The 12,205-nt window shown below is 46.5% G+C and overlaps 1 protein-coding gene across 1 annotated transcript; it reads right to left on the reverse strand.

The window, feature by feature from the left end:
- Positions 1–610: 610 nt before the first annotated feature.
- Positions 611–11,716, reverse strand: LOC120852596 (proteinase-activated receptor 2). The gene is made up of 2 exons (XM_040225927.1): positions 11,423–11,716; positions 611–4,554 (listed from the first exon to the last, which is right to left on the reverse strand). Exons 1-2 carry the CDS (start codon positions 11,502–11,504, stop codon positions 3,443–3,445), a joined length of 1,194 nt encoding a protein of 397 aa, XP_040081861.1. The 5' UTR covers positions 11,505–11,716; the 3' UTR covers positions 611–3,442.
- Positions 11,717–12,205: the final 489 nt, after the last annotated feature.

Consider the following 12,205-nt stretch of genomic DNA (forward strand, 5'->3'; position numbering starts at 1 on the left):
TTTTTAAGATGACAACCAAACTCTGCAGCCCAGACCCACAGTTTTAATTGATGAGACCAGGGAACAGTGTAGCAAACTGTACCTTTGATTTGGTGATAAATTCCAGTCCTCTTGAGCATCTCCAGAAGGGAAAAGTTACAGGAACAAAGTTGCAATCACTAAACTATGCATAGTGATAAGATTATAGCCCCAGGACTGATGAAATCTTGCTAACAGGGAAATTAATTACCTCTGAAACTCAAACAACTGAAGGCTGCAAACAACTGAAATGACACACAGAGAAATGCCCAAACAACTTCAGTTGAGCATGTGTCCTGCACAAGGGGACACAAATGCATATTCGCTTTCAAACTGAGAGCCCTCCTTTAGTCACTAGAGCCAGTAGAGGGCAACATTCAAATTGTCAGATAGTTTAGCAGAATCAGAGCCCAGCAAGATAGGGAACACAGAGGGAAGACAGGCACACCCAGGGCACTCCGGAGCCCAGGGCCAGAGTTCCTCTGCCCGCCTGCCCCTCCCCGCTGGCAGGGGCCCAATTCAGGCAGGGCAGGGCCTTTGTGAGCTGCTCCTCAAAGGAAAGGGAAACAAACACGATTAGAGGAGCATTTGATTCAGCAAACAGACACTCTTAGGATTCTATTTCCCACATTATTTCTTGTACACTTCTTCACATAAATTCACAGATTTGGTGAAAATGAACCAAGAAAAACACTTCTTCCATAGGGTAGGGATTAAATTATGATCACTCAGGTACAGAATACTACCTAGTCACTGAAAAAAATGAGGAAAATCCATGTGAATTGATTTAGAAGTTGCCATATACATGTACATATATGTATTTACATACACAAACACATTCATTTTATTTTAAGAGTATTACATACAAAATATATTTTTTTCTATAAACAATTATAAAAATTAGTTCCCTTTGTGAGACAAGAATGGACATGAGTGGCAAAGAAGTACATTTTTCATTTTATATATTTTTACTGTTTGATTTTTTTTTACTATCAGCATGTATTATAAAAATGACTAATAAAGAAACAGCAAAGACCAAAAAAAATGCTTTCCACTGGATCAGCCTGTGAGCCCCTTGTTTCTGCTCGCTTTTACCCTGGGTAGAACATCTTTTGCTTTCCCACCTGTAAAATGGAAGCAAGCCCACCACGAGGAAGCCTGCTAGGAGCCTGAAAGCTGAGCCGGCGAGGAAGGCAGGGTGTATCTGGCCAAGAAGCGAAAAGCAGCAGGCCAGAAATGAGACCACACCAGTCATCAGAGACGAACAGTAATAATGCCACATTAAACTTATGAGTACGTGCCAAACATTTCATCCTAAGCCGCATTTTACAAACAAGAAACTGAGGCACAGAGAAGCATCTTCCTCAGGAACCCAAAACAAAGAAATGATGGAGTGAGAATTCAGCCTTGCCTGGCGGGAGGCTGTGCTGCTTCAACACAAACTAATGCAACAGTTGTTTGCCAAACATTTCAGAAGACTGATGGATGAGCATTTCAGGAAATAAGTGCAAACACACTTTTTGGTAGAAGTATACATTACTGAAGGCCGTTTGGCAAGTGTTACCAAAATTTAAAATGAGCACCCAACTTTTGACCTGGCCATTGTACTTCCTGGAACTCATCCTACAATGAAAGTGAAAGTCAGTCAGTCGTGTCTGACTCTTTGCGACCCCATGGACTATACAGTCCATGTAATTCTCCAGGCCAGAATACTGGAGTGGGTAGCTGTTCCCTTCTCCAGGGGATCTTCCCAACCCAGGGATCAAACCCAAGTCTCCCACATTGCAGGCAGATTATCTGCTGACCCACAAGGGAAGCCCTCATCCTACAGAAATACTCACGAAGATGTCTACATACAGATGTTTAGTGTGGCACTGTTTTAACAGAGAAAAAAAGAGAGGGAGACAGAAACAACTCCAGGAGCCATAGGTATGGAAATGACCAGATGACTAAAACCTCACAATATACCCCAAATATTAAGTAGCTTGTATCCTTTAAAAATGTAGGTCAATCCATAGATGCAGACATGTGAATTCTAAAATGTAGTTAAAAGAAAAATAATTATTACAGGGCAATGTGTACAATATGACCCTCTTTACATAAAAAATAAGATGTGAGAATCACTTTCTTTTTTCTTAGAAGAGTGATGCCTTTGTTTCCCTACTCTCCCTTCCTCAAAAACAAAAATGAAAGCAAAAACCACACAATTCAGAGACAAGTCATAAAAAATAAAAGCCGTGTGTTATTTATAAACCAATCATACAGTAAAATAATTATTTTAAAAGGTCACAAATACAACAGTTGCATAAAGTCAGCTTGGAGTCAAGTACCTCTTTAAATACACTGCAAATCATCTCTATTTTAGTGTTCTTTTCCAGACAGATGTGGTTCAAACTCAAGAGACGGCTTTATCATTTCATATTTGATAAAAAGTCAACAAAACTGGCAATAAATAGTCCAACAATAATTTTTAAAAATACTAAGTGGTAAACACTATTCTTAGTTGTGAAAAAAATCTACTATTCAGACAACCTGAAGATTTCACTCAAGTCAGTAAAGACACAAAATTAGCTTTTCCACATTTAAAATGCTCGTCGTATTTTCCTAGACGTGATGATACATACAAAAGCTCAAAGCATTAATAAAGAAATGACTGAAAGTCCCAATAAGTCAATGAACAGACTTTGTTCTGAGCTGGATGGGAAAGAGACACAAAACGTTCTGTTTTGCTTCATTTTTCAAAAATTGCCATGGCTCCTTGTCAAGTGGAAGCAGTACCCAGACCAAAGGTTCCCAAACACTGGAGTGTAAGAAAGACTTGTTAAAATGCAGGTTCCTGGGCCCTGCCCCAAACTCTGAGCTCTGATTCCTGAGTACGATAAATCTACATTTTCAAACAAGATGCACAATGATTTTGACAAAGTGGTGCAAGAACCCCACCATTCAAACTTGTTGCCATTGGCTGGAAACCTGACTTGGGGCAGCTCCCTGACCTCTTTAGTTTTCTCATCTGTATAGCCAGTCAACTGTACTGATCTTCTCTGAGGGCCCTGAAGCCCTAATGCAGCTGGACCGACCCCAGATGTAAAAGAGACGTAGTTGCAGCTAAAAACTTAAGCCTTCACACCAAGACTAGTCTTTGCACATCATGGGGTTTCCGTCTTTTCTGCACTGTCTGAAAAGTCTGATTCGATCAGTTCCATTTCTGGGAGCCCCTGAGTAGAGGAATTCTGAAACTGACATTCCACGTGAATTTGGGGGACTTTCCTCATGCAAACAGGGAAGCTTCCAGCAACCCTGAGAGGTGCTGCATATACTTGGTATGTGGTGAAACCTACTTGGTTAGGAAACAACAGAAGCATCTCCGGAATGGTAAGCAGGCCCCAAAGCCTCCAGCAGAACTTGCATTGAGGAACCGGACCACTCAGTAGGAGCCTTTGACACTGGTTGAACTTGAAGAGTAAGAGCTGGATTTCCCCGAGAATTTCTTTGACGAGAGGGATACCTGCATCCGCTTTACAGTACGGACGCTCCGGCAGAGAAGAGCGTTCTTGGCGTGATCCCGGAAGTCCTGTGAAATGAAGTAATAGACAAAGGGGTCGATGCAGCTGTTGAGGGTGGAGAGGCAGAGGGCCACGATGTACAGGGCGTAGACGTGACTCTGGCCCCAGGTCTTAATCAGGAAGTAGTGCACCACGAGCAGAAGGTTACTGGGAGTGAAGCAGATCAGGTACATGGCCAGGACGGTGACAATGAGCTTGATGGCCCTCCGCCTCTTCTTTCCTGAGCTCTCATCCATGGCAGAAGACTGGAGGGTCCGGATCATGAGCACGTAGGCCGAGGCCGTGAGGAAGGCTGGAAACAGAAAGACTCCAATGGCCAGAGACAGGAAGTAGTTGAACATGTCTCCCACCAGCACCTCCTCCGGCAAAACGTCGTGACAGGTCGTGATGTTAAGGGCCGGGATGTAGGAGGTCTGCTTCACGACGTACAAGGGGATGGTAAGCAGCAGAATGAGCAGCCATATTCCCAGGGAAACGCCAAAGGCAATGTTTGCCTGCTTCTTGGGGTGCACCATGGGGTTCACGATGACCCAGTACCTCTGCACGCTGAGGCAGGTCATGAAGAGGATGGAGCAGTACATGTTGCCAAAGAAAAAGCCAATGAGCACCTTGCAAAGAGACTCCCCGTAAATCCAGTTGTTGCCATGGATGTGATAGGCGATCTTCAAAGGGAACCAGGTAACCGAGAGGAGGTCGGCCAAGGCCAGGTTGGCCATGTAAATCACAGCGGGGTGCTTCTTCTTTGTTCGGAAAAGAAAGACCCACAGGGCCATGCCATTGCTTGGCAAACCAACCACGAATACAATCGTGTAGACAACAGGAAGAAAGACAGTGGTCAGCTTTCCAGTGAGGACGGAGGTAGAAAACTCATCCACGGAAAAGCCTGGTTTCACTGTCACGCCTCTGCCAGTGACCACAGGTGACTTATCCACGCTACCAATGAGGCTTCTTCCTTTAGACAGTCTCTTGTCTCCTGCACAAGAAAGGCAAGGCGGACAAGGGTCATTACAGAAATCCGTGTTTCCGCAGAGATGCTGGTTTGTCCAAATACAAGCGCTTCAGAGAAAGAACGGCTGGTGGGAAGGGCACGGGCAAGATGGTGCCCAGCACTCCAGCTACCACCTGAAAGCTCAGGCAGAGGAGAATAGGAGGACAGCAGCTGAGGAGAGAAAGAAGCAGTGACATGGACTGAGACAGCACAGCAGAAGCCGGAGAGGACAGCGTTAGGCGAGCCTGCCTTTCTCCAGGGCAGTGTAGATGGAGAAAGTTTCCCGCACTGTGTGAAGGAAGAGAAAGAAGACAGGAGGGGCACCCAGAATGCTTCCAGGGGCTTCTGATGGGTGGCGGGATTACTAGGATTTCTATGGTCTGGATTTATGTGTCTGCTGTGTTATTTTTGTTGTTATTTTTTTTAAATCCTAATTTTCTATTTTTTAAGTCTTTACTGAATTTGTTACAATATTGCTTCTATTTTATGTTTCGGGTTTTTGGCCATGTGGCACGTGGGATCTTCGCTACCTGACCAGGAATCGAGCCTGCACCACCTGCTTTGAAAGATGAAGTCTGAACTTTTGGACCACTAGGGAAGTCCCCCTGCTGTGTGTGTGTGTGTGTGTGTGTGTGTGTGTGTGCGTGTGTGTATTTTTACAATGGGTATTTCTTTTTAATGGGAGGGTTCTGAAGTATGTGTACAACATAACAATGACTTCTGTGAATCCTGGGAAAAACTGACAGTATATCATTTAGTTCTACAAACTGTCCACACTCATTAGTTTCCAAACTGTTCTCATAATGGCCATCTATCTCATTTGTGCTGCAAGACAACTCAGCCTGGCCCATCACTCCTTAGCCCAAAGTCCAACACAGTGAGGGTCCCAGGAGCTCAGACACACTGTCTCTCTAGACACAAGGACAGCCTCAGCCAGGGCAGGGGTCTCCCACTTCCCTGAGGGCTTTCTGGAGACCTGCCCGAGGAGAAGAGCGGGCAGCAACCTTCTGACCTCAAGGTTACCGGGCAGCTGGGTGCACGATTTCTGTTCAGACAAATTTGTATTCTGACATTTAAGCAAGTAATACGCTAAGCTTTAACAACTTCCACTTTCATCCCCATATTATGAATTAAACTTCCGAAATTACAAATGAATGGCATGGCCAGCCTACATCCTGCCCCAACCAAGTGTCCATCGACCTGCGGAACAAAGTGAGGGGCAATGTAAGGACATAGAAGGCCCTGACTTTATTTCTGGGAAGAGCAGCCCTTCACCATGGCACGTTTGTACCAGGGAGGATGTTCAACCTACTCACAAGCTTATCTGATAACTTGTATGTGTTGTCATCATTTTTTCCTCTACCTAAGACACAGCTGGTGGGAAGGTAAAGTGGTACAGTCACTGTGCAAAACCATCTGGCAGTTCCTCGAGGGGTTCACCATAGAATTGCTGTACAACCCAGCAATTCCTACTCCTAAGGATATACCCAGGACACAGGAAAGCACGGAAACCTGTACAGGAACGTACAGAACAGCATTGCTCATTAGAGCCCCAAAGGAGAAATAACCCAGATGTCCATCAGCTGATGAATGGATAAACAAAACGTGGTCTATGCCTACAATGGAGCATGACTCAGCAATGAAAGGAAACAGAGTACTGATACGTGCTACAACACAGGCGAAGCTTGAAAAAGTTGTGCTTTTGAAGGAAGCCTCAGGAGTATGTATTGTAGGAGTCCGTTTATAATAAATGTTCTGAAGAGGCAAATCCACAGACCAAAAACAGATGAGTGGTTGCCAGGAGCTGGGGAATGGGGCAAACTGGGGGATGATGGCTAAGGAATAGGGTGGAGTGTTCTTATAGGGTAAAAAAATACTCTAAAGTTGATTGTGGTGATGGATAGATTATCTGTGAATGGTCTAAAAGGCACTGAATTGTAGACTTTGAACAGGTGAACTGTATGGTTTGCAGGTTACATCTTAATAAACCTGTTAAAGAATGACATCTGATGGAAGGCAGGAAGTAGGCTGAGGTGTCATTACTAAAGCTGACTGAGCGGTACCAGGAACTCACTGCAACATTCTATCTTCATGTGTTTAGAATTTTCCATAAAAACAAACATACACCAGGTCACAAAAGTTCATGCAAAGAGATAAAAAACTATTTTATGTAAGGATACTAAAATAAAGAGGGGCAGGGGGAAGGAGCCAGAAATACTACAAAAAGGTAGGGAAGGATTCAAAGAGTGAGGAAGAAAGATTTCCTGAGAATATTTGCACATAGAACCCTGAATGACTGCACTCTAAAATACCATTCACATTAGCTGTGTCCATCGACCCAGTGGCAGAGCACACAACCAGCATGCCACTTGGTATAACCGAGCAGTGCTAGAACTACTCAGTACTAACACTGGTAAATGTCGAGCTGCTGCTCAAGGTGCCCTGAAGCCCTTCCAACACAGGGCACAGGCCTCTACCTCACACAGTGTCCTCAACTCACAGAACTTGTCTAGAACGGATGCCGTCCCAGCTTCTAACCCATCCGTAAACCAGACAACATCATTTCTATTTTACAGGGTGAAGATGAACTACTTAATAAACACTGAAATACAATGACAGTCACAATACAGTGTCAACTGAAAAAGCAACTGGTGGAATAATATGCTTCCGTCTATATAACAAAATCATAATTTGTCAACAAATCTGAAGTCTAGGAAAACACCCACTACACCATAAACTCTGGCTATTTCTAGAGTGAAATGGGTGGGGAGGGGAGAACTTTACTTTTTTTACCTTTATACCCTTCTATGTCATTTGGATTGCTTTTTCAGAGGCGTGTAAACTGGTGTAATCTATTCGAAGGGCAATTTGGCAAAATATCAAAAATTTTAAGTGTGCTTGCCCTATGGCCCACTGATTTACTGCTAGGAATTTGTTCTGCATGTATACTAGCTAAAGTACACAAAAATAGAGTATGTACAAGACTATTTAGTAGACTATTATTTACCATGGTAAAACAAAAATGATAGTTTCAATGTCCATCGAAAAACAAAAAAAGGCGAGTTCAGTAATTTATGGCATTTATACAATAAATAATATGCCCCCTACAAAAGTATGGGCAGATTTTCCTATATTGACTGTGACTAGATCGTATAGGTTAAAAAAGCGGTAGGACAGCATGTACAGTATGAGCCTTCTACTGTTACACAACACATGTATTTCTGCATAAAGAAGTCTGTTGTGAGTGAAGGGAGAGAATGGGGATGTTTCACTTTTAACCTTTTTGATTTGCACTTTTAACTTTAAAACCATTACCTGCTCTTTGCTATATTAAGCTTCCTTCTGTGGCCCACCGTCCCAACATAAGCAGGTATAGAGCAGCTACTTTATTTGTTTAAACTCTCCTCTTGTGCTCTTTCCCCTATTATCCTCCTCACACCCAAATATTCTTTTGCTCTGAACTTTGGGAGCACAGATCAAAAGAGAAAAGTTTCCATTACTTGGTACCCTCTCTAGGGACACTTTAGTCAAATTTCTTGTATTCTTTCAGGATGAAGTATTTTCCTCTCAACATTTGCCCAGCTAATAAAACCGTAAGAAAGTCAAACACGCACTTCACTAAAACATCACCTATCAAAATTAATTAGTAACTACAAGGTCAGGCAGGTGACCAAATACAAATTTAAGGTCCCATCTTCACATTCATTGCAGTGTCCTCTCTTATTACAAAACATGGAAAATAGCCCATGAGTCTATCAACAGAGGGCCAGTTAAAAATTATTATACATCCATTGGTAACATTTTAGATTCATTAAAAATGTTTTCTATTTACTAACATGCTACTGATGTTTGGTCATTGATGTTTACTCATTACTAATGTTTACTTTTACTCATTGGAAAAGACCCTGATGCTGGGAAAGACTGAAGGCAAAAGGAGAAGGGGGCAGCAGAGGATGAGATGGTTAGATAGCATCACCAACTCAGTGGACATGAATTTGGGCAAACTCCAAGAGATATTAGAGGACAGAGGAGTTGCAAAGAGTTGGACCTAGCCTAGCAACTGAGCAATGACAACCGACTGATGTTTATATAAACACATAGTTGTACAAAAATTTTTTCTCTATTTATGAATACATATTTTGTGTATGAAAGCATGAGAAAGGCTAGAAACTAAAATGTTAGCAATGCTTTGGGTAATGAGAGTGATTTAATTAATGCCACCTCCTTTTTGGACTTATTTTTCCTTTACAGTAATCACATACAGCTTGTATCATTAATGACCAATTACAAAGGGAACACAAGTTTCAGTGTCCGAAAGAAAAATGGAATGACTGCTTTACAAGGGACTTCTCAGACTTGTGACGCGGTGGAAAGAAGTAAGTACCTGAAAAAAGCCAACTTAAATGCCAAACTGCCATCAACTGCCAGCTAACTCTGGGCTAGTCCCTTTACTTCATTTTTCATTCACTATTTACTGAGGTCCTTTAGGGAAAGAGATGTGTTGGACCGTGGTGATGGAGGTGCAGTTAGGGGTCCCTGGCCTCCTGGAGTATGTGATCCAGTTGGGGGAGAGAGAAAACTGTTTACAGAAGTCACTATCCATCACTCAGATGGTAAAGAATCCACCTGCAATGCAGGAGACCGGGGTTCTATCCCTGGGCCAGAAAGATCCTCCGGAAAAGGGAACGGCTACCCTCTCCAGTATTCTTGCCTGGAGAATTCCATGGACAGAGGAGCCTGGCGGGCTACAGTCCCTGGGGTCACAGAGCCGAGCCACTAACACACACACAGACACACACTTGTGATAGGGCTACAGTCCCTGGGGTCACAGAGCCGAGCCACTAACACACACACAGACACACACTTGTGATAGGGCTACAGTCCCTGGGGTCACAGAGCCGAGCCACTAACACACACAGACACACACAGACACACACACACGTGATAGGAAAGAAAGCAGGGGTATGATGGACAGTTTTCCTTGTCTCTCCCCCTCAATTCAGCAGCCCCCATCTGTGAAATGATAAGGTTACTCTCTAGGCTGAATTCCCTTCCATAAGGCCGTGTTTTGGGGAAAAACCTTTGGGAAGAAAAGTCTAGGATGCGTCTTGCTGCAAACTGAGGAGGATACATGAGGGCCAGACTGAAGGGGGTGAGCAAAGACAGGTGCTGAAGCTCAGAAACACTGGTGATGCCATGTTTCTTAATTAAAATCAACTTAGTTTCAAGTTGTGAAGAAAGCTCCATCTACCTAAAGTCTCACTGTTACTGAACTGACCCTTTAGCAAAGTTACCCTGCAAAGGCATAAAAGTATGTGAAGGGGAAAAAAGTGCAATATTGAATAGTTCTGTTTAACAAGTAACTTGATCTTTGTCGTGTTGTTAAATGAAGTCTGCCTTACACTTCAGAAATCCTCCCAGCTCCTGCCCCTCACTTTGTAAACAAGAGCAAGCCAAACATTCAGGCAAGCTTCCTACTGGAATTGTCTAGATCATAATATAGAGGAATCCACATCCTCACATTTTACAGATGTCTGCACATACTAAGCCTTGCTCCTAACTTTTAAGTTTGTAAGTTTAAAAACAGAGCGGTAATGGGACATGTATTCATCACAGTTTCAGTACTTCCAGGAAATAAATATCTTTATTCTAACGCTGACAATAAAATGTGTACCAGGGGTGCAGTTTTTCAAGTATCCACCATAATACCCTTTTCTGTAACTGCAGAAGGAAAAAAATCACATTCTTCTGATTCAAATTCACAATGATTTGTTCTTTTACAATGTCTTCATGAAGAGGATAAAAGTGAGAACCTGTCTTAACAACAGGTCTACAAATTTCGCAGGGAAACAGAAACTTCCTTTTTAAGGTTCCCCATCCGTTAGCCTCACAGTATGAGTTTGAGTAGGCTCCGGGAGTTGGTGGACAGGGAAGCCTGGCGTGCTGCAGTCCATGGGGTCGCAGAGTCAGACACGACTGAGCGACTGAACTGAACTGAAGGCAATACCCGGCCTAACAGCGCCCACGCCCTGGGAGAGCAGCTTGTCCCGGGAGATTCCCCCTCCCGCCTGACAAGTCCGAGCACACCCCGGGCACCGGCTGCGGGCACAAGCTGGGTACTTCCGTGCCCGGGGCGGGCAGCCTCGGGCCTTCGGACCTGGTGGCGGCCAGTGTGGCACCGAAGGGCCGGGAAACCCGGGCCCCAGAGGTCACCTGCTCGAATGTGAAGCAGGGTTCAAGAAGTTCCATTCGTTCACCTGTTCGACTGCCCTACAACCCGGAGCGAGCGCCTGGCACCCGAAGAACCAACAGGGGCCGGGCCCTGGCTTCCCCACTCCCGCCACGAACCGTCCCAGAGGAGCTGCCGGCCCCGGGGAGGCGGAGGCGGGTTGAATGCCGAGGGCCGACCCCAAAGAGGGGCCTCCAAAAGTTGCAGGAGGCTCAGAAAGCGACTCAGAAAGTTCCCAGGCTCCATCCCGCTCTTTGAGGCCATCAACTCGCTAACTCGGCGGGTCGCGCAGGACTAGGCAGGAAAGAGTCTGAAAAGTGTGCGAAAGCTCCTTAATGACTAGTGTTTGCGAAGAAACCTGGGGCTGGGGGGAAGGGGGGGCGGCGAGGGACTCAGCCTCCCGGGTCTTCCGTAGACGCGAGCACCCCGGCCTCTTCCGCTCGCCTCCGCAGGCTTCAGCCCCTGCTGGTGGTCCCAGCTGGGGCCCCGGAGACTCCCCGCTCCGAAGCCGGGAGCGGAGCCGCGGCTCACCCTTCCCGCATCCACCCGGCGTCCGCCTCCAGCCCACGGCGCCCGAGACCCCCGCTCCCGAGCAGCACGACCCCTCCCAGCCGAGCCTCTCACCTGGGACGGTGCGGTTGCAGGAGGCAGAGGCCGCCAGCAGGAGGACGCCCCCGAGCAGCCACGCCGCGCTCGGGCTTCGCATCCTTCCAGCAGCGCCGACGCCGGGCGGACGGGGAGCCCGCCGCCGCCACCACAGCCCCGAAACTGAGTCCCCCTCGCCCGTCGGCTCGGGTAGGAAGCCACCCTCCCGCCTGCCCCTGATTGGAGCCTGCGCGCACGCCTCCCGAGAACCCGGTAAGTTTCAGTGAAACTCGAGCCTCTCGCCGCACCTGCGCGGGGCCACGCCCCGGGGCCGGAACGCACTGCTCCGCCCCGCGGTTCCGAGACCTGGAGTCCCGGGCCCCGCCCGGGCCCGCCGCCCGAGGTGCGCCCGCCGCGTAGAAACTGTGCTGTAATCTTCGAAAGGTTGGAAGGAACACTCTCGTCGTGGGATCGCCGCGGCCTGCGCAAGGCCGAAAACCGCCTTTAACCTTGAATTACTCCTGCGGAACCAGCGTTGTCCCCCCCATCCCCCGCCCTTCCTAAAGGGCAAACAGCCAAGGCCCGGGCTCGCTGCAGTTATCTTGGGTACTTGGTAGAGGCCTCCCAGTGTCGTCCGCGCTGTGGGAGGAGGGGTGACTTTCTAGTCTGCACTGGCAGGATGGACGTCTGCGGGCCCCCGCCAACACGATGGGGAGCAGGCAGGGGCCCGGGCCTGCCTGAGTCTTCAGGGATCTGTGTTTAAGTTTCCGCTCTGCTGTTAACTACCTGCGACCCCTCATAAACCTCTCACCCCTTCTAGGC

Source organism: Oryx dammah, unplaced genomic scaffold (genome assembly GCF_014754425.2).
Source record: "Oryx dammah isolate SB20612 unplaced genomic scaffold, SCBI_Odam_1.1 HiC_scaffold_26, whole genome shotgun sequence".
Taxonomy (NCBI): Eukaryota; Metazoa; Chordata; class Mammalia; order Artiodactyla; family Bovidae; genus Oryx; species Oryx dammah.

Coding starts and splice junctions, on each gene's coding strand:
- LOC120852596 (XM_040225927.1), bottom strand. CDS start 11,504: ATGCGAAGCCCGAGCGCGGCGTGGCTGCTCGGGGGCGTCCTCCTGCTG. Junction 4,555..11,422: donor CTGCAACCGCACCGTCCCAG/GTGAGAGGCTCG, acceptor TTTCTTGTGCAG/GAGACAAGAGACTGTCTAAA.